Source organism: Numenius arquata, chromosome 5 (genome assembly GCF_964106895.1).
Source record: "Numenius arquata chromosome 5, bNumArq3.hap1.1, whole genome shotgun sequence".
Taxonomy (NCBI): Eukaryota; Metazoa; Chordata; class Aves; order Charadriiformes; family Scolopacidae; genus Numenius; species Numenius arquata.
Genome location: NC_133580.1, coordinates 9,485,944 through 9,509,305, shown reverse-complemented (window position 1 = coordinate 9,509,305; position 23,362 = coordinate 9,485,944). Strand labels below are relative to the sequence as shown.

General features: G+C 40.6%; 1 protein-coding gene across 1 annotated transcript in view; it reads left to right on the top strand.

Annotated features, from left to right (window-relative positions):
- Positions 1 to 23,362, top strand: part of IL1RAPL2 (interleukin 1 receptor accessory protein like 2) — a 376,805-nt gene that overhangs the window by 194,488 nt on the left and 158,955 nt on the right. The window contains exons 3-4 of the mRNA XM_074147867.1: positions 7,252 to 7,438; positions 13,145 to 13,298. Of these exons, the coding sequence (XP_074003968.1) occupies positions 7,252 to 7,438; positions 13,145 to 13,298 (341 nt within the window). The remainder of the gene's footprint in view (positions 1 to 7,251; positions 7,439 to 13,144; positions 13,299 to 23,362) is intronic.

The following is a 23,362-nucleotide window of genomic DNA, read 5'->3' as shown; positions in this document are numbered from 1 at the left end:
AGGTTATTGCAAATACAAAATTATTGGAAGGGGATTTCTTAAAACTTTCCTGGGAGCACTTGTCCCTGTGCCTCAGATTTATGTCATTCGTAATGGGGCTTTTCAGTAAGACAGTATAATTTAACAGTAATATCCAGAGTTCTAATAGAAAATTATTAGGAAATAAATGAAAAGGGCTTAGTCATTTGCAGTAGCAAACTTCAGGGCAACTTGCTGCCATGAAATTCTTAAGGGCAAGGAAGAAATTTTCCCTGAGAGCAAGCCCAACCAATTACAGAATTTATTCTGCTGGAACAGGACGTGCTGAAGCTGATAGAGACCAGATAGTTCATGAATTTACGTGTGATACGCTGAGATTACTTGGTGTTCTTTTGGCTTCTGCGTTTCTTCTGTATGCTGTTTTATATTCTCATATATTGATTTCTAATAACTAACATTTTTGAAGACTTTAAGGAAAAAAACCAAACAGGGAACACTGTTGACCCGTATGATTCGGTTTCAATGGTAGATTTTCCCCCTGTGCCTGAGCAGTCCCTGTTGGAATGACTGACTGCTGGTTTGTTTGTTTTTCAATTGCTTCTGTCACGATGCAGAGGCCAGCAGGACCAGTGCATGTGTGTGGGAAGGCAACCAGAAAAGAAATATCTCCTCCTGACCCTTAACCATGTGCAAATCAGGCTGGCTGTCACTTACTATTCTCAGAGAGACTTAAGAAACATGGTACTAGAGATTATCCCTGAAATTTCAAATCATGGCCTTGCTGTTACGGGCTGTATCACTGCCAGTACTAGGCACATCCTGACATTTTTGTGTCACATTTTGCTTTTAATAAGGATGTTAGCCAAACTTTAATTTAAACTTGGATCCAAGCTTTGGCGAGAGAGACCAAACTGTGAGAAACTCTACCCAACTGCCACATCCAACCATCTTTTCTTCTCTCTCCCAGTATCCAGGAAGCCTGAAAATTCCCTAAACAGGGCTAAACTCACAGTGAGGAGTACAGGTCTTGCTTTTAAGTGCCTCTGGTGACAGCTATGTTCCTGATGTTTAAGTTGAAGAGACATCCCTGGATATCTGTTTTTCAAGCTGTCATTAATGTGAGCCTTTTAAAATTACCTTTGAGCGACTTTGCTCAGAAGTCGTTTGTTTTGAATAGTGAGGGTATAGGCTTTCTTCATTGTAAAACATGGGCCTCTGGGACATCTAGTATGTTTTAGTCAAACTCAAATTGTCATTGTTTCTAGTGACTCTTGTGTAGTGATTGAATCTTAGGAGAAAAGAAGTACAGAAAGAATAAAAATTCTTAAAGACTGATGGGTTAGCTCAGCGCAAACTTTTTCTTCTTGAAGGGAATGGGTCCTTCAGTGGTACCTCCATCTGGATTCACAATGCAGGTCTTTGTTGGAGGATCCAAGGAAGTAGAGATAATGCAAGAACATTGGATTTTTAACATTGTATTGTTTTAGCACTTCATTTTCTGAGATCATACTTCCAAGTTGTTGTCTTCTTTTACTAGTAGGATCTTGAAAACCAGTCAGACATTAAAGAAGAGGTAACATGGGATTAGGATTTCACTTAATCATGCATTGGAGTTGGTATTAGGATTGCAGTTGTAACAGCAATGAGCAAGCAAAATACAAGACAGGAATGTTTGGAGTTGTGCCAGGGCCACGTACCACCCACACAAGCTACAAAATCACTGCATCTCTTGGCCTGTGGTTTAGGGAGCAGCTACAGCAGTGCCAACAATCTGTTGAATGTTCCTCTTCAGGCATTGCTTTCTCACTTGACAAACTGATAGGAAGAAAAAAATCCAAAAACTTTGAAGGATCTGTGATTTGTAACCTCTGAGAGCGATTTACACCATAAGTGGGAATTTGATCTTTTCCAGACAATGATCCCAAACATGTAGCAGTGGGCGTCAGCGAGAAATAAGTTAGTACTTGAATGAAACCTTGGAAGAGAAAGTAATAATCCATTTGTTTTTAGGAAAGATATTACATTTATGTGATATGAAAAAAAACAATAATAAATAACTTGTTTTTCTTTAAGCAGATCACTAAACCGTGACCTCATTGATCTTAGCAAAACATGCTCAGATACCAACGAAACTGCCTGGTAACCATTATGTGAAGTGTGAAATTTAGACAGGAATAAATTTATAAAATTCTCATCAAGAGAGAGGAAAATAATCAAATGCTCAGTTAAGTCTGAAAGCTGATAACATAGCACACTCTTATAGCAGCTGGTAGTGGATCTGGTAGTGCATTAATTGCTCTGGAGCTTCAGATGTACAAAGATGGTTGGTTGTGCTGTTACTGCTTTAAGTCAGAACAAGCAAAGATGAAGATAAGGATTGACCTACACAGTCCCACAACCAGTATTTCAGTGAGCCAATGAAAATGCCATTGAAACAGCCAGAGTGTTTAGGTACATTGGAAGAGATTTAAGTCTGAGCTGTGCTGTGCCCTGAGAACTGCTTTGATAAATACACTTGCCAACTTTTGAATCTAGCGCCATAGTCTTATTTCTAAGACCTAAATATTAGAATGTAATAAAACCCCTAAAACTTAATGAAAAATGAAGTTGGAGGAAAAAAGGTTGCAAATCCTCTGGTATAAATATACAATTCAAATTTAGGGATTTTTTCGATCTAGTAAATATAAAATACTCAACCACTTTGCTACCTCCTTCCCCTTTGTAAGAAAATTGACAAACGGGGGAAGGTTCCGTGCATACTAGAGACAAAATTGTTTTACTTGACTCTTTTAACAAACTATCCTCGCTTAGCAAAAACACAAATTCCAAAAAAGTTTTTTCCAAAGTTGGGAATATTTCTTCTAATTTGAATTCAGCCTTAGGGCTGATTGAATCCAAAATTGTCTTGAATCCAAAAAAAGCTGAAAAATAATTTAGGGATTGACACTTCAATTTCAAATGTCTTTCTTATCCATTTCTTTATATCCTCTCTTTTTCCCTCTTGTCCTTGCTTCGAAGTCAAGCCAAACTCACAGTTTTGTTTGCTTTTGTTTTAAGATCTCTTAAACTCCCTTAGTTTTCCCTGCGGTTTTCTATTGGATTCTAAGCTGGCTTCACTTTGTGGTTCAGAGCCAGTTCCAGGTGGCCTAGGGATTACAAATGCCTTGCCACCAGAACAAAGGGAACTGGTTTGTGAACTCTGGCAAAGCTAAACCTTTCTTCACATTTCCAGTCGAGAGAGTAGGCCCAGTTTATAACAAGTCCCTTGAAATAGGGAATTACAAATCTTAGTTTCACTGTGAAAACATAAGACACTTAAATTCTTTGTACTGTGGAGTGATTCTTTCTTTTCTTCCCTCTTTCTGTTCCCCATATGACCACTGCTACCTCCTATAGAAATGGAATCCATTGGAAATCGACTCCTCTGGAAAATGAATGGTTTGGAAATGTTTCAGAAAAGACAAATTATTAAAAGACCTGCTCTCAGACTCATGGGCTTATTTCCTTTATGTGTGGAAAGTGGAGTGTCTGCAGTCTGCTAGGTTCATTTGGGTTCCAATATTCTCTACTTGTTAGTACAACTCTTCTTACCTGGCCTCATAGTACTGAGACCACCACCACAAGCCCTCCAGCATCTTCCTCATCCACCTGGAAGATGCTTCCTTTTTATTCCTTTCAGCCACCGATTCTGACAGCAAAACTTGAGTTACCAGCTTTGCTATTGTTATCTGTGCTTCTTGTGTTCCAGCTTTCCTTTTTAAATACAGTCATATAACCTTTCCAAGCCAGTCTACAAACTGCTGAGAGTATTGACCTCCCCCACCAAGGTACATGACCATGTACTGAAAACAAAAGTGAATCCTTCTTTTTATAATTCATAGGCCATCTGTTTAGCTTTTAAAAGAGGAAAAGCAATAAATGTAGGATTCGTGCTAGCCAGTCTCCATACACAGAGGTCCTGAAAACAATTGTAAAGGAGCACTGGATCCCTCCCAGCACAGCAGCTCTGAGGGACATCTGTAGATGAGGTGCCATCACCCATGACATGAGAGGGAAGACAGTGCATTCCTGTGTGCCAGTGAAACCAAATGCATGTTCTTCTGCAAATTACAGTTCAAATTACAACGTTTTTTTTTTTTTTCTGTGTAGGAAAATTAACAGTTTCATCTACTAATTCCTGCATAGAATGAGCATGGTTGATTCCATGACTAGATTAAAGGAAGGCTGCTGCTTCATTCGCTGGAATTCCTGCAGACGTTATCCTTTTCTGAATTACCAGCTGTAGCACTAACATGTGTGGCTGGTGAAGAAGCATTCATAAAGCTTTCAAGTCTATTGCTGTTGGCTTAGTGAGGGCTTTCTTCATCATGAACCTGAATAGATTTATTGTCTCGGTCATGGAGTGTGAACAAAAGTGATAGCACTCACCAGGCACTTAGTTTTCTCAATTCTACTCAATTCTAATTGTAACTAATGAAAAGAATACTGCATTTTTAGGGTGTAGTTCCAGGAAGCAGTTTAAATAGAAGTAGCCTCCAGTGCTGTTCAAAATACAATCTAAATAATGCAAGATTGTTAGCAGAAAATACAGCACTATTAAATAACGCCAAGTAATGGACAGCTATTCAAAGTCCTTATTCTTGATTAGCCTGGATCATTATTACTGAGCACATGTGACCTTATTTGCACTCAGTAATACTCGTAGGCATTCAGGAAAGTTAAATAATCATTACTGATTAATTACTATTGATTATACTGAGTGGTTTTATCCATATTTTCTGGATTTTCAGTGCTGTATTAGGAAGTGTTGAAACTTTCCAAAGATGTTTTGTTTTCTTCCTACAAAAAAGGTAACCCTTTTCAAAAGCAAGTAGTTCGGGAGAAAGTTGACTTATGTTCCCTCGATCATAGAAGTATTTTTGAAAACCCCACCCTAAATGATGCATTTTTTCAATCCAGAGAACTACTGTTTCAGGAAAAATAATATATTCTTTGCAGTTTGTGAGGATGAGACTTTCTTATAGCCTCTCAACTGAAACACATCATGTCAGTGTGCAAAGTGAGCCTTTCCACTCTGAGGGGAGGGATGGAGAAAATATCCACCGATTTTATTACATAAACGTACAGGCGGCATTTTGAAGAGGAGGGAGCAGGAAGAGGGAAGTCTGTGGTTCTGCTGAATGCGTAAAACTAACAATGCTGAAAATGGGAGGTTTCTGAAGGTTGCCTGTTGATTTGCCTCGCAAATACCTTTTTCTGCAAATACCTGCTCATGGCACACCTGTGACAAGGAGCCATTTGCACAGTGTTTTGTCAGCGCTTGTTTAGCATGAGGCTTAGCGCTGTGATGAAGTGGCCCTATAGGCCTTTTTATTTTCTGTCTAACTACAGGCTCGCTTGGCGGGGTGACATGTTGCATAAAAAAAGATTTATTACAGAGTGTGTTGGATTTTTTTTTTTTTTTTAAATTAACCACACTGTCCTGAGTGGCAAAGTGGCCATACCTCCTGCAGGAGCCCTCCGTGGCTGCCTTTGGTGGGAGCCACCACCCAGCACGTCAGTTTTACTCCAGGCCTTTTTTTTTTTTGCTTGTGCCGCAGTCAGTTAAAATGACAAAACGATGCATGATGGGAGGAAGAGCCTCATTATATTGTCGCTTGTACTTTGTAGTTTGCTTTTACAGGACTCTGTTTGCCATCACGCCTAATGAAGGGCAGAAGCTGACAGTCTGGGTCGCGGTGATCCTGTGCAAAGCGCAAATGCTTCACAGTAACGCCACAACAAACACCGCTTTGGGGCTTTTCTACTGTGTCTGATAGCTCTGTTAAAGATGCAAGTCTGAAGGCATTTAATTTAATCCTGCTTTCATGATTGTGAGGCAGGGGAGCTGGGCTTTTTGTGTTTATTCCACCCTGATATTAAGACAAACTAGGTGTAGCTCGCAATCTGCTCGCCTGGATTTAACTCTGTCAGGATTCTGTGGTGATAGAGCAGGCAGTGGTTTGAAGTGCTAAGGGATTGCATTTCTCAAGATTTTAAGGCCAAAATGTATCCGTGTAACCACCAGTCTGACTTCTCGTCTCTCAGTGCTGGGTGCGGGTGCCCGGGGCTGCAGGGTCCCTCTGAGGAGAGCCGAGGGGCTGCCCCGCGCCGGACACGGCCAGTTCCAGCGGCCCCAGAGCAGAGCTGAGCCCCTCAGCCGGGCTGGCGGCACCTCGGGGAAAGCCTGTTTGAGAAAGGGCAAAATGGCTGCAAGGGGCGAGGAGAAAAGTGTGAGAAACAGCCCCAGACACTGAGAATCCGCTCCAGGCCCCGAACAGAGATTCCCCTGCAGCCGTGGAGGGAGCCCGGGGAGCTGGTTTTCCTGACAGGAATGGCAGCCATGGAGGGCCCATGCTGGAGCAGGGGAATGTGTGAGGAGGAAGGGGCAGCAGAGAGGGGCTGTTGTGGAGGGACCAGAACCCCCCATCCCCACTCTCTGCACGGCTCGGGGCCAGGGGAGGTACAGGAATTAAAAAAAGATGTGGGCAGAATGTGTTTTAGCTTTTTTAACTTTCACACCATCCAAATCTATTTTAATTTGCAATTAATTAAAATTATTTTTTTCAAAATCTGTTTTGCCCATGATGGTAATTGGTAAGTGATCTCGTTGACTTTATCTCTACCCATGAGCTTTTTCATCTTATTTTCTTCTTCCCGTCCTCTTGAGGGGTAGAGAAGGAGCAGCTGGGTAGGTGGCTGGCAGCTGGTCCAGGTCGATCCACCACAGTATCACATACTTTAGGACTTTATATAGCAGTTCCTTAAGGGGGAGGAATTCTTCCAGCATGATGTGCTTTAACATCCAGCACATAATCCTCTTCTCAAATGTATAGCACTGCGTACTGGAGTGAAATCTCCTGAAAGTGGGAGCGAAAGAGGGAAAGGAGAGTATGTGCAATACATAGGGGAAATGGAGCAGTGCATCCTGACCAACATTTGACGTGCCAACAGGTTCCTGTGTTCGTAGACCTGCAAGCTTGAAAGAGCTGCTGTGCTGGGTTAGATCACTTGGCATCAGAATTTCTACAGGGTTCTTCATAGTAAATCAGAAATGAGCCTTTATGTTTTCTAGTAATTCCTTTGTGTTGGAAATGCACAGCGTGACAGTCGCTATTTGAACGTCACTAAAGTGTTTGTAAAGATAAGAGCTTAACAAAGAAACTTACTCTGCTAAAAGAAACATGGTAAAAAGGAGGTAGGATAAATGAAAATATTTTTCTGTCCCTGCAGGAATTCGACATATTGTATGAAGGTGTCCATGTCCTTGACGGTAGCTGAGAATGAATCTGGGCTTTGCTACAACAGCAAGATCAGGTATCTGGAAAAATCAGAAGTCACTAAGAGAAAGACAATCTCCTGTCCTGATATTGAGGATTACAAGACAGCCGGTCAAGAGCCAGATGTGGTGTGGTACAAGGTAACTATTGCTGTCTTACTGCTGTTGTGCTGAAACTATACAAAACTTCCACTGTTTTCAGTCTGAGGCGTAGAGATGGCCTTCTCTGAGCCTGCAGTTGTTTGTGACTGGTCTGGAGGATGCCGTCCCAGTATCACAGAAGAAATACTAAAGTACAGACAAAACTACCCAGCATGGTCATTGTCCAGCAGAAATTGACATCAATGATGTTCTGTGCAGGAGGTCACATGATTTCACTAACAGCAATACCACGTTCCCAAACCACTGTGTGTCTGTACCAGTTTCCAACTTGGTGGGATGTCTCCCTACTAATACTGTAGTAGAAACAAAGGGAGGCAATCTACAGTGGAGCCAAAGGTGTATGTATCGGCACCACCAGCTTCAGTGGTTCTACCCAATTAATTTTTATGAAGTCTGTTGGGTAATTTCACCAAGGCTTGTTAGTTTTTACCAAAGGCTGCTGGGCAATTTCACAGAGATGCTTTTACTTTTGCTGAGGTTCATTGAGTAATTTTACTGAGGTCTGTTAGATACTTTTACTACTCGGCAGGTAACTTGGCTGGCTGTACCTTCTTCAAGGCCTGTCAAGTATTGCACGCCACTTTCAGCAGCAGGTGTGTCAGTGATGTGTTTTTGTAGCTTCCCAAGAAAAAAAGAGAATGACTAAAATGTGGTTGTCAGGCAAACCTCAGGTACCAAGACCATAGGAAGGTCTGGCAAATTTTACGTGTTGTCTGGACTTGGGCTGAAGTCTGATATATCAAAAGCTGTCGGGTACAAGTTGGTGCAAGAAACAATGGAGAAGAACGAAGAGCCGAGAGTCAGAGGGAACAAGAAATAGTTGGGCAAGAGGATTTGCTCAGTGGGGTCCATTGAAAATAGAGTTTGGACTGTAGGGATAAAGGCAGAATGAGTTTAGCACAAACTTGGTTCAGGTAATGCAGATGGAAAACCACAAACTAGTTAAATGCTAAATTTTGAGTGCTTGGTTTGCCAAAGTTAATATAATTCTTAAAATATAGTTATTTTGTGTGAAATAAGTAATTTGTGCAGAGCTGCAGATTTTTTTCCTCCTTAGCAGGTTGCATCAGAAAAGAGCAATTATAAAAGTTGTCATCTATTTCTGTTTTTTACAGAAATCTCACATGTTCTATCTTATAGTAACAAAACGGGTGTCATAACCCACTGTTAGTATAAACAAAGTTTTTCTTTCAGCCATTGAAGCTGTTTCTCTCAGCATATGGGTGGATATCTTCAGTACTGTTGATATATAAAATATATGTATCAGTTAAATCTGAAATCTTGGAGAAAAGAGGGTACCAGAGAGAAGCTGTTTCTCACCCTGTCTACCTAGGTGTACTGAACACCACGTCACTGAAGATTTTTTTTTTTTTTTTTTTTTTTTTTTTTGCAAGAGCACACTGGAAAAATAGTCTGGCAGGAATAATCTTCAGCTGTCATGGAGCAGAAATCAGTCTGTCATGGAGCAGAAATCAGTCTAGGGAAGATGTATGTACAATCCCACATCAACAATACTTTGTGCTGACCAAGAAAGGGAACAGAAGGGTCTGTGTTCCATATACCCACACGTGTTATCTGGGGTGCACACACAGTTTGTGTGACACCGCTGGAGTCTGACAGCTGACTGATGAATCATCACCGTGGTATAATTGAACATAATTGATGTAGTTGGATGATAACAGTGAGACAAACGAAGTCAAAAACCTTTAGTCTGGCTTGATAATGAAAAGAGACGTTAATGGAATAACCTACTACATATACATCCTTATCCATAATTAACAATAAGGTGTTATCATTTCAATTCTTAGACAACACTGGACCTGAGTCAGGAAGCTCAGTAATGTGAAATGTCAATGTTATGCAGAAGGTATACATGTCATGTTGTCCCTTGAAACTTATTTCTGAAACAGGGTTTTGGAAAAATATTCCAGAGGGTATTATGGTACTAACTGTTAATAGAAGTCTGCCCATTCAAAAAAGCCTAAGTCCAGTTTCTAGAAAATACGTAATTACTTGCATTTCAAAATAATGTGCTGCATACAGGGGTAACCCCTACAAACTGCAATCTGGGATTTAAGATCATATTGTGAGTGGCAACGTGTGTAACAAAAAGCAGGTCTCTTCTCCTGAAGAATAGCGTAAAGTGATATTCCACTTCAGGACCTGACCCTCACTTTCTGAAGGCGGCGTCTGTTTCCAGTTGTAGCACACTGGATCCTCAAGTTTTTCCCCCTTCTGCCTTTGTGATTGAGTTTGATGTGTCCGTGAAGGTGTAATCAATCAGCCATCTTCTTGTATAAATCTGCTCCAGAGGCACTGGAAGGCAATTCCTGTTCATTATGCTGAAATATTTAGAAAAGATTCTCATCCAGGGGGAGAGCATAAGTTGTCCAAAATAGAACAGTAGATAATTAAATATGAGGAAGCCCTCGAGGCTCCTTCTTTATACCTTTGTCTGAAAAGAGAAATCCGTGTGTTCTGTCCTGCCAGTTCACCAGTGGCTGGAGAGTTTGGACTTGTGACCAATGAAATACTATCAGACAGGACAGTGGTGGTGCAAGCCCACCATGTGCAGGACTCACCCTGTCTTCTAGAAGTCTTTGTTTTGTGGAGGGATTAACAAATCTGAGCCAATAATTGCATCAATTTACAGGGAGTTAACTGTAATTTAAACATGGTCTTAAAATAATTATGCCTGAATAGATTTCCACATGGAGACCCAGTAAGTAATAAAACATTTGCTATGAGGATTTGTTTTAACAGTTGTATGGGCTTCACTTCTGGCTAGAATCACACTGCATGCAATATTTATTTTTAAAGATTTCCACAATTAATGCCATTGATATACGTGCAGCTCTGTTACACCTCTTAGAAATGTTTTGACAAGTAGTGTAAGGATTTTTTTGAAATAAGTATACGTGTCAAGGCATGATTGAACAAATGGGATTTAACAGTAAGAGCAGTTTCATGAAAAATCAGCTGGCAAAGTATAAAGTATATAACATCTCGAATGTGGAGGCTTAATCCATTTCCACCATCTGTTTCCTACTACTGGGTTGAAGGAAGGGCTGTGTGAACTCTCAAAATGTCACGTGAAGGACAGGTAGTTATTATCTACCCTGCAAAAAATAGAGTTGTTGAGGTGCTGCTTAAATTTCAAGGAAGAGAAAAAGAAGCGTAATAGTGCACAACTTAATTATTGGGGGGAAAAAAAAACCCCAAAATTTAAGATGTCTAAGGAGAATAAATAGATTAGAAAAATAAACTTTCAGATTCTTCTAGCAGGTAGACATGGTGTAAAAGCAGAAAAGAGCAATTAATTGGTTAAACAAGCAACAGTCATACAATTGGGCGCTTTTTTAGAGAAATTAGCAGACATCTAGCAAAAGAATCTAGATTGTTTCCACAAAATGAAGACAAGTTAGATTTTTTTTTTTTATTGGTTTGTTTCTCAACCATTTTTGTTGCTTAAAATACAAATTGTTATGATTTTTCAGCTTCTCTACTTTTTTGTTTTTAATTTTGAGGATTGAACTATTCTGTGAATAACAAGCAGAATAAAACAGGCATTTTCAACATATGTTTAGAAAACCTGCATAATCAGTAGAAGAAAAATTAATTAGCTAAGATTTAGGAAAGAAAGGGTTATAAATCATTTGTAATATGGAATGTTCTAAGTAGATACAAAAAGAAACAATTAGGAAATTAGTGGTACAGTTCCAACAAGAACAGTTCCTCACTGTAAAACCACAATAGCGCAAACAATGTTCGTGCTAAATCATTAATCTCTATAGCAGTAAAGATGTTGCCCTTCTTATTACAAACATGTAGTACATAAAAATATAAAGCATATGAAAATATATCTTCAATTTCTTTGCTCCCGTACTTTTAAAAATAAAATAGAGAATATAAAGCTGGTAACATATGATAGGGTCTTTCAGTGCTGCATTGAAAGGGTGCATATCTGAAATACACTTACTTTGTGTATTCTGGGAATTGTACTCCTAAATTAGGATTGAATAGAACTGAATCATATTCTTTGCCCAGTGTTCAGATTTAGTTACTCCAAGTGGGTGGTTGATGCACCTTTAAATAGGACTAAAAAATTGAGTGCAAATCAGAAAGGATTTAATGGCATTTTCTGGCTCAGATCTGTCCCCTGCGTGAGTCTCAAGCGATGTCAGTGTAATTTACTAACAAAAATAAGCTCTGATTCTTCTTAGCACGGCAGATAGGATCTGGATTCTGATCATTTTCTGTCATCAGTGCTAACTAAAGTTCACATGCAAGACAAGATTACACTTTCCTTACACCAGTACTTTGGAGACAGAAAGATAACCTGAACGCTGTGTGCTATTGCAGTTTCAGAATTCCAAATCTGACCACACTGTAACAATGTATTTTCTTGTTTGGTTGTTTTCTTAAGAGAAAGCTTTGTTCTATTTTGTTTGCTGTATTTCTGACACTGCTGTTGCAGATGAGCAGAAAATGGGGCACAGGTCTGGGCTATTTACATGAATCTCTGAAGTTGATATAACCGATGTGAGATTGTTGGCTGCAGTCTGAGCACCTATTCCATGTTGCCACCTTGAGAGAAGCAATAGAGGGGCATTAAAGGTACTTGGGCTCTATGTTGCGTTGTGTGCTCTGGGTGCAGAATTAGCCAGAGCCTCCAAGGCTGTCAGGAGTACTGAGTGATTTAGAGAACTGAGAAAAGCATGATTTTGTTTGGAGGCAGAACAGGCTTGACGTTAAAGATATTGAGAGACAATAAATATATAATCTTAAGGTACCATTTTAAAGAGACAATGATCGGTTGTGCCTATGCTTTTAGTTCAGAGCATTCCAGGAGGTATTCAATCATAAGTACCATTAGTGTGGAAGGTGACTGATCTGGCTGCAAAGACACAGTATGTTAGGAAGGGGAGGGCCTCTTCTTGCACTGTATCACACACTATACAGAAGGACTCAAATGCTGTTCCAGTAGGACCACAGTTCATAGTGATAAACCTAAATCTGCCAAATAACAGCTAAGGTGTGCCTGGGGAAGTCAGTGAGAGTTGCAGGCCATCAGTACCAAGCACTCCATCAGAGAACGCACATGGGGGAGATGCCACAGAGAGCCCAGTGATGGGAAAAGTTTGAATCAGAGCTCATAAGGTGCCAGAGAAGCCAGTGATGAAAAACAAGACTGTAAGGAAACCAGGCTTCCTGAATTCTCTTGCTCACAAAACTGCTGCTCTCTTGGTTTCCTTCTGTTGGTAAATGGTTCTAGCCTGAGACTGTGTGTAAAGTTTGCCTTCAGGCTAACTCTTTAACAGATGTTGCCCTTACTCCCTTCAAACAGAGATGCATTTTAATGGTCCATCCTAAAACAGAGGTCTTGGCAGTTGATCATGAAAAAGAGAAGATACTTAACCATTGCTTCAGGGCACCACGTATTAAACACGGCCCATGTGATACAGTGGGAATTACTGAACCTTAAAAATATTTCTGTTTAATTTCTGTCTTTAAATTAATTCCAGTTTCAGATCTCTGTGCTTTTTGATATTATATTTGAATTTGAATTGCAAAGTATATTGAGATGGTTGCTTACTTACATATAATACTGAAAACCTGATCAGGCAACACTGTCTTATGTCATACAAGCTGGGTAATTTAGGCAATGGATTTTTTTGTCTGCAGGAATGTAAGCCAAAAATGTGGAGAAGCATTGTAATTCAGAAAGGAAATACTCTCTTAATACAAGAGGTTCAGGAAGAGGATGGAGGAAATTATACCTGTGAACTGAAGTTTGAAGGCAAGCTTATACGAAGAACAGTTGAATTGAAGGTTACTGGTAAGAATCTATGTTCTATGCCAATATTAAAGGTTTGAAATAATAAGAAAAAGTGGGTTTCGCATGTCAGTGAATCTATTCGATAGAAGTAAGTCCAAACCAAATCCCAATAGCCAAGCAGTCCCAAACTAGAGCAAATTATTTCAAGATCTTATAAAATTCCTCAGAAGACTACTTCTACCTACAAAACCTGGAAATGCTGGTAGCAAAAGCAAAAGGTAGAGTAGACCAAAGTCCTCCCTATACACTGGAAGTAATTCAGAGTCCTTTTTTGTCTTCAATGCTAAACAGAGGAAAGGTTGACTAAAGCTGCAAAACAGGCTTTTGGTGAGGTTTTTACAGGAATAAAACTGAAATAAAACACAGCCAAAAGAGATATCTTGAGTCATTAATATATTTTTGAGTGATTGTTCTATATCTTTAAGCTTTGGCTTACTTTGTGATGATCATTTTCTCTAGCCTAGGGTTCGTCTTTAGTAAAGACCATGGCACAACCTTTTCCAAGAATGAAGTTAGGAACATTGGACTGTCAGGGGGAAAGTAACCTGCTTATCAGGAGGTCATACGCTGTATGTTTCTAAGTCCATGTAGTCATCTACTAGTCAACAGTATTTTTCTGTCTCATTTTGTCAGGTACCAGAAATGAATGTGTAAAAAAAATATTGCTTACCAATATATTCCTGATCCCTTTCCATTCCACTGTGCAGTATGACATCTATAATTATTATTTTGCCTTCAGTGTCTGTGGAACTTTGCAAGTGTGTGAAAACAGTTAAGGTTTTTTCAGCCTTTTGCACAAAACCATAAAAACAAATGAGTAGGTATTTTCCTGTTTGTGTTTCGACGTACTGATTAAAATGGGGTCCTACTTCAAGCAATGATAAGTAGAATTCTACTTTCTTATATCAAACTGAATTAGTCCATATATTTGTAATATGTTCTTGGAATACAGTTCTTCCCTTTGTTTTGAGTGAAACCAATTTTTCTTTTCTTATCATTGTTCCATTTAAATGAGTTCTTTTCCCTGTGTGCCAGATTCATATATCACGTGACTCTTTATTGTCCATTTTTGACCACGGGCAGATCTCTAAAGTATTGATTTGACCTACCTGACCCCAGACCTGTCAAATGAAAATATAGTACCTGCCTTGTGGATAGTTGTTATCCTCAGTAGCATGCTGGTCTTCAACCAGAATATGAACTAAGTTTGACAAAGTGAAAATGAGATGCGTCTAATTCAATTCCCCATGATGGATATTCTTTAGATAACAGATATTCTATACTCTCCCTCTCATCATGACCTTGCTAGAACTCACATGTTCTCTTCGTTATTTGAACAGTGTGGTACATTCATACTTTACAATTTAATGAATTTGTCCTAAGCTAACTATAGTATGTATTATAGTTAATTAGTTTATTAAAATGTTTATGACCTGAATTATTAACAATGTAAATATGGAATATGCAAGTGTTCTCCTTTTTGCAAAATTCTTGAGAACCAGGAGATTTGTCCTTGTAATTTGGTGTGAAATTCATATTAAATTCAATTTCCTTTAGTTTATAAAAGCACAAATGCTAGTAAACACCTTTTCCAGATTTAAATGTTTGTGAGACATGTCTGATGTTATGTTTTCTGGTTGAATCTGTAGATATCTGGAATAAGAGAGTAAATTTATGTAGATGACAACCTGAAAATATGGATTAGAACTACAAATATATTAGATAGAACCATGCAAGCATGTTATCTTATAGCCTGGTTTCTTTCTCCTGTTTCTGTTTTGTTTCAGTTTGTGAATTTTAAATGCATGTCGGTTTAGATCTTTATGGGGGAGAGGTCAAAGATAACTCATACAACAGAAAGCAGAGGATTACTTGTGTTGTGTGGCTGGTTACGTCAGGTGGAGGGTCCTGAGGCAGATTAGATCACAGGCTGGGAGCAGGTACATGACATACTCAGGGACTTCGTTGAAGAATACATCTCGTGGGAGGCAGAAAGAAAACTACAACTGCTGTAACTTCTGACACACATCCTGAGAGTTGGCTTTCACTGGGCTAGTGAAGATCTAGGTTGGAGGCAGCTCTGGAGATCATCCCATCCAACCCCCCGCTCAAGGAGAATCAGCTACAGCAGGCTGCCCAGGGCTGTGCTCAGTTGGGTTTTGAATATCTCTGAGAATACAGACTCCACAACCTCTCTGGGCACGGCTGCCACAGCGTGCAACCGCCCTCACAATAAAAAATATTTTTCTCATGTTTAAACAGAATTTCTTTTATTTCCATTAGGGTGCCCATTGCCTCTTAATCTTTTACTGGGCATCACTGAAAACAGTCTGGATCCATCTGCTTTACACTTCCCACCAGGTGTTTAAACACATGAATAAAATCCCCATGAGCCTTCTTTTATCCAAACCAATCTACCCCAGCTCTCTCAGCCTCTCCTTGTAAGATAGATACTCCAGTCCCCTAATGATCTTTGTGGCCCTTCACAGACTTGTTCCAGTATGCCCATGTCTTTCTTGTAATGGGATTGGTGTTGCACTGGGCCACATTATTCACCTGTCTGAAAACCCAGTCTCATCAAAGTACTGTACCAGGAGGAGCTAGGGTGGGACCGGGGCTCAGATTGCTGAACCTACTGGTCTTTGTAAATCACTGTTGGAAAACACTGCTGAAGTCTCACCAGCAAAGCTGTGGTAGAATTGTCTCTGCCATCCTGCAATGCAGATGTGGAGAAAAGGATCTTGCCTACTGTTTTCTTCTGCAGGAACTTTCTAATGCTGTTTCTAATGCTGTTACTTAATAACTTTGCTAAACTGGCATTTATTGGTGAGTGCCTGAGTTCCTGCAACAATACAGATTTTGAACAGCAAGACCCTCTTGGCTGCTGCTAGCAGCTGTGGTAACCTGAAATTATTAAAGAGTTATTCTGGAAGTGAAACAGGCAACTCCACATCTCTGTGGAGCAAGGAGAGCTGCACTGCCATGGAGAGAGAAGAGGTTGGGTTAGATTCCTTGTAGCCTTTCAGGCATTTGCTAAAGTACACGATACTTGAAATACCAGTTAAGTCAATTAAGTTATTTTCTTTACCTCTTGATTGTAAGACAACAATCTTTCCTTTTTTAAAGTTGCATCAAATCTGTTTTTTTAGTCCTTTTTGGAGATTCTGGTAGTTGTGGAAGCGGCAATATGAAATGAATGATATTCATATGTAAATGCAGTATGGGCATCTAAAAAGTGAAACTTGAAATCAGGATTAATGCAGTGCTGATGTAGCAGAAGTCGGAATAATGGAAAGGTTCAGAAGTCGAAGGTGCAGGAGCCAGAAGCACCATTTTAACTTGCTGCTGGAAAAAAGTAATCAGGAGAGTTAACGATATCCAAGGCTAACGTGGTAGCTTTACTGAAGATGTGATCCCACAAGGCAGCCTGATCAAAGTTGTTTACAGACAAGAGAGCAATGGTGGACTAAGTGAAGAATGACTGTGTATTTGGTATTCATATTGGTGTTGCTTTAGCATTTATTTCAAGTAGATGCTAGGTAAGACTTTTCATTAGGGGCAGACCCCTTCTCTTATTGGTTGGTTATCCAGCAATTATTTAAGTGAACTTAGTAGGTGCTGCCTTAATTTCTTGTGCCAGAGTGTGTCAGGGCAGTTGCCTGAGTGGCTGTGGCTGTGCAAGGGAGCTGCAAGGACAGCATGTGCCATCCTCAGACACCACTTTCCTCAAATCCAGTGTTGCTTTCTCACTTCTGCAGACCCAAATGGAAGATCTCAGTGGCTCAGTTAGAAGGGGAGTTCCTACTCCCTTTCTTCTTCTTGTGACTAAGTCGTGATATTAGCTACTATGGGATAATTTGTAAGAAAAAATGTTTGGAGTCATAGATGGAAATGATAGATGGATACCAGCTACCCCCAGGGTGTACAGCCTCCTGGGCTGGAAGATAAGAATGGAGAGCAGAACAACGCCCCCTTAATCCAGGAGGAAGTAGTTAATGATTTGCTTATGCACCTGGACACGCATAAGTCCATGGGGCCGGATGGGATTCACCCAAGGGTACTCAGAGAGCTGGCAGGAGAGCTCACCAAGACTCTCTCCATTATCTATCAAAAATCCTGGCCAACAGGAGACGTACCAGATGACTGGAGGGTGGCCAATGTGATGCCCATCTACAAGAAGGGCTGGAAGGAGGATCCAGGAAACTATAGGCCTGTCAGTCTGACCTCGGTACCGGGAAAGATCACGGAGAGGATCATCTTGAGTGAGCTCTCACGGCAAGTGCAGGACAGCCGAGGGATCAGGGCCAGCCAGCATGGGTTTATGAAAGGGAGGTCCTGCTTAACCAACTTGATCTCTTTCTATGACCATGTGACCCACCTTCTCGATGTGGGGAAGGCTGTGGATGTTGTCTGCCTGGACTTTGGTAAGGCCTTTGACACTGTCCCCCACAGCGTTCTCCTGGAGAAGCTGGCGAATCATGGCATAGACAAGTATACTCTTCACTGGGTAAAAAACTGGCTGGATGGCCGTGCCCAGAGAGTTGTAATTAATGGAGTGAAATCCAGTTGGCAGCCGGTCACCATTAGTGTCCCTCAGGGCTCAGTCTTGGGGCCAGTCTTGTTTAATATCTTTATTGATGATCTGGATGAGGGGATTGAGTGCACCCTCAGTAAGTTTGCAGATGACACCAAGCTATGTGGGAGTGTTGATCTGCTTGAGGGTCGGAAGGCTCTACAGAGGCACCTGGACAGGTTGGATCAATGGGCCAAGGCCAATGGGATGAGGTTTAATAAGGCCAAGTGCCGGTTCCTGCATTTTGGTCACAACAACCCCAGGCATCGCTACAGGCTTGGGGAAGAGTGGCTGGAAAGCTACCCAGCCGAAAAGGACCTGGGGGTGTTGGTGGACAGCCGGCTTAACATGAGCCAGCAGTGTGCCCAGGTGGCCAAGAAGGCCAACGGCATCCTGGCCTGTATCAGGAGTAGCGTGGCCAGCAGGAGTAGGGAAGTGATCGTGCCTCTGTACTCGGCCCTGGTGAGGCCTCACCTCGAGTGCTGTGTTCAGTTCTGGGCCCCTCACTACAGGAAGGACATTGAGCTGCTGGAGCATGTCCAGAGGAGAGCCACCAAGCTGGTGAGGGGTCTAGAGAACAAATCATATGAGGAGAGGCTGAGGGAACTGGGCATGTTTAGTTTGGAGAAGAGGAGGCTGAGGGGAGACCTCATTGCCCTCTACACCTACCTGAAAGGAGGTTGTAGAGAGGTGGGTGTTGGCCTCTTCTCCCAAGGGAATAATGACAGGACCACAGGAAATGGTCTGAAGTTGCAGCAGGGGAGGTTTAGATTAGATATTAGGAGGAATTACTTTACTGAGAGGGTGGTCAGGCACTGGAATAGCCTGCTCAGGGAGGTGGTAGAGTCGCCATCCCTGAAGGTATATAAGGAACGTGTAGACGTGGTCCTTCAGGGCATGCTCTAGTGCCCAAGATTGTTAGTTTGTGTCTGTTTGTGGGTGGGTGTGGTGTGTGGTTGTGGGTGTTTGGTTTGGTTTGGTTTTGGTGATGTGTGGTGGGGTTTTTTTTGTTTGTTTTTCTGTTTTTTTTTTTTGTTTGTTTTGTTTTTGTTTTTTTTTGTTTTTGTTGTTGGTTGGACTCGATGATCTCAAAGGTCCCTTCCAACCAAGTAGATTCTGTGATTCTGTGAAAATGAAAGCCACCAGTGTGATGCCTGGCCACGGTTAAGACAGACAGAGATCTGAGTTGTGTTAGTAAATGAGCAGAGCACAAAACAAACAGGTAAAATGGCATTTGTAGAAAGGGGTAGTTGGACTACACATAGAGTACCGTACGTGGCTGGCCATGTTATCGTATGGCTTTGATGGTTAAGGTACAGGTGAGTATGATTAAGATGATAAAAAGCTTCAGAGGCTGTAGCTCTTTGGGGTTGTAAGGAAAAGGCTTGCAGCCTAGAATATATTCGAAAAATATTTTGACACAAAGTATTTTTAGGGACAAAATCCTGAGCTACAATACAGCGCTAATGAGCAGTGCCAAAATCTTGGTGTTTGGGTGCATTTAACAATAATTGTCAACAAAACAGCTTTTTCATCACTAGTTCTTCATTGGTTTGTTATATTATGCAGACAGATGTGAAACAAGTCTTGTCAGCCTTTTTTGCTGAAGAAACACGACAACAGAGTTATCTCTTAGCAAGTAACATGAAACCCTTCAGTCTATGTAAAAATAAATAAATAAAAATGCATACATTTTCACTTTGCCTCTTGGTAGTTTTGTTGTGGACAAACAAGTGAGATTAGCAACTGTGACCCAGGATTTTAAACCCTAGAAAATGTAACAGAAACTCGTTTTTTAATTAGATAATAAATTACAGTGCAGCCACATAGAAAAAATGAACATTCTAATATAAAATTACAGATAATCAACAATATCAGAATTTATTAGTTTTTAATAAAATTACAGATATTCAGGAATGTCATAAATCATAAGCATTTTAATTAGTATTGTTAAATGCTAGTGTTCATTGAAGAGCAATTATAATAGATAAAAAAAAAAATGCAAACATAAGAAGTCATGTTGTTTTTGAAAGGCAATTTAGGCAACCTCCTGCTTTCCCCAACCCTACCAACCATTTCACTCTGTCTGATATATAGCAATGTTTCAATAGCTTTTGGGTTGAAAAGGTGTAATTGCAAAAAATACCTTCTGTGTTTACCTGCTGCTTCAGCACTCTCTTTTGGTTTTGGAACATTGGTCTGTAAGGAAACAGGCTTAGAGAAGATGTAAGCAGATGTGCATTGGAGGTTGGGGAAAGTGTGGCCCCCCTGAGAAAGGAGCAAGACCTGCTCTCATGAGGTGGCCTGGGTGTCCCCTGGCAGATGGAACTTTCTTGCGGGGATGTGCTTTTCCACAGACAGCTATGCCTTGTTCTTTCTGCTCCCTGTGAAAAGAGATGATTTGTGAACTTGTACTGGTGAATTATTTTCCAGTTTGACAGCAGAAGGTGGCCATCTGACCAGCTTCAGAAACTGCTGGTGATGTATTGGAGTGACATGCAGGAATTATTGGACCACTCTGTCTGGCAGCCCTGTCCTCCAAGTTTCCTTCAACCTCTACCCTGTCATATTCTTCATAGGCTGCTAAAATGCCTGGCTGATCCTAAAAGTCATTTATGCAGCAATATTTGTTTTGACCATCGTAAATGACAAATTATTCCACATGGCTACATGAATTGAATGATTCTGCCTGAATTCACTCTTTGCTCATAGTTTTTCAATTAAATTCTTTCAAATCTCATTACATTGTTCACTTTTCAAATTACACCTGCTGCTCTCGCTAGATTTTGTTTGTGTGTTTGGGACCCCTTTATTAGCACAAGTAGTTGATGGTGATTTGCTATTGTTGAGCCAAAGGGGTGAATTGGATTTAAAAATGTAAACGATTAGTCATACTCTCCAGCAGCTCTGGGGACATATAGAGACAAGCTACCACAGAGTTAAGTGAGGATATGAGCTAAAAGTACATCCACTGTTTGGTGGTAGTTGCTTTTCTGCATATTTTTAGTCCTCTGTAAAGTGGATATACTGTTTTACGTTATTTGTAGTGGAGTCTAGTGACACATTGGCAGGAATCAATGGGTGTCGATCAGTACAAATTTACACCTGCAGCAATCTGTAAGTGCAATCTAAGCCTTATCAGTTTACAGTAGATAAAGTATTATCAACAGAATCGTAGAAATAACATGTTGACTGGCAACATTTTTGGCTGTTGATGGTTTCCAGAACAACAGTAACAGGTGTTAAGATAAATTAAAAGCTTATTTGAACTGAACTGAAACATGTCCTTTGGAATTCAGACTGTTCTAAGGGATTTACTTTTGTAATCTAAAATAGAAGAATTGTGATTTGCTTAAAAATCTGAAAACATTTATTTATGATTCTATCCCGACAGCATTGTGTTTTGGCACAAGCAGTTTAGTAATGTGCAATGAATTTATGAAATGCTTCAGTATTGCTTAAGTAGTTACTCATCCAAAAAAACAGTTTAGCTCTAAAAGGTCACTGAGCTCTGAATATCATTGAGTCGATGGGAACTGGATATACATAAAATCAGGGCCATTGTAAGGCACAGGTTAAAAAAGCATGTGGCTAAAGAATAAAAGTGGATGAACTGAAAATATCTGGCAGAGTTTTCTGCAGCGAGAGGTACTATACTAAGGACATGCCTGTTGCACAGAGCTCTGGTCTGTAGGGATTCCTAAATTAATTGTGAAGGAGCTTTTTCATCAGAGCTAGTTAAGATGTTTGTATGGCTTTTGGTACCCAAAGTAACTCTGACATCTCTGCCTGGCCTTGCACTCCGCAGAGAGGACAGAGCCTCCAGGTCCTGGCGGAGGCTGGACACATGCTTACCCTCCCACTGCTGCTGCATAGTCTAAGCTCCAGAGCCTTTTCTTTGGGAATGGGACAAAATAGCTGTTGTTACCACCATTTTATCACCAAATAAGGCAGTAACATGTCAGTTAGAGAACTGTGTGGAATTTAAGTTTATGTAATTTTTACATCAAAGATCGTATTGCAAAATTTTGTTTCTTATTTTGTTTTGTCAAATTACTTCTTTTTTGTGAGCCAAGAGATTTTAATTTGATTTGTGGGTGAATAATTTTTAGTAATACAATACAAATACAATAATACATCTAGTAACACTAATGTCTATTGTTAGAATCTTTCAGCATTCCTGAAATTAGATGTTTTGATAGTTCTTATTAAAAATCTTTTTGGAATTGATATTATAAAAAAATGAAATTGATATTTCATAGGAAATTTCTTGTGAAATGCCAGACTTTTCACGAAATGCAGACTCTAGTTCCTGGCAGCACTAGAATTCTCATCTAATCCTTGAGGTATGGGAGTTGCTTGGAGTGCAGGGGTATTTTCATTCCTGATTTTGACCTGATCTGATGAGAGCTGCTAGCTCCCCTCTATCTTATTTATTTGTATTTTCAAACATGGGTCAGACTGCTGTTGTCTCAAATAAAGCAGAAATCATTTCAAGGAAAGCCTAAACCAGCCTGTGAATTTTCCTGATAAAACAGACTGAAAAGCACTCTAAGGTAAAATGTGATGACGTGCGTATGGTGAGAGTTAGCCTGGCCTTCAGGCTTTGCTCCTCCTCACGTACATGCATCCCCCTAGTGCTGATGGGGATGGGAAGTGTTTGCTTTATTTGGAGCTGTTTCCTTTTTCCTGGAAACAGCTGGTCCTTCTAGAGAGCTTTTTTCAGCTCCATATCTTCAAATGAAAAATTTCTCCTATTTAGGGTTCACCAGAATTGTATCGCATCTAAAGTGGTGTTGAAGCTGTCAGCAGCTGTTGGACCCAGGAACACGCCTTTCCTTCTTCCTCTTCTCTCCTGGCTTGGCAGCTTTAGCCCTTCTTTCCCTGCCATGAACAATGTTCAGTTCACTCTCGGTGCTTGGCAGTCCTCTCCACTCTTGACATATGGCCTAGGGTGCCTGTCCCCCGTTGTATCCCATGTGAGTGCTCTAGCTAGAGCTCACTCTTGGCAGGAAATTTACTGTTTCCAGCCGAAGGCCCAACTTCTGCTTTCTGTTTCTTCATGGGGAGCTGCTGGAGTGCAGTCAGAGAACATTGGCACTTTCTACTTTAGAGCCCAATTTTGTACTTAACAACCTATTTTTATCCATAAGCCATGACTCCCTCCTGTACTTAGTAATACGGACAGCAAATCACTGTGCAAAATGCTTCTGGAGTAAGGGGGTAATAGATGTTTGCACCCTGTTTCCTTGGCTCATGTGAGGCCATATCTCATGCCTCGGCCTCAGGAGGATACAGAGAGAAGGAGGCTCCCGCTGTGGCTTCCCTGACATCTGCCTGTGTGCCGCATTGGGCTTTAATATCATTCTCTAGTAGTGGCACAAGGTAAGATATAATGATTAACTGATCAGAGCTGCTGAGCTCAAAATAAAGTATGCATTTTCAGATTTTTTTCAAACGTAGTGTAAGCAGTTAGGGTGGATAGTAAGCT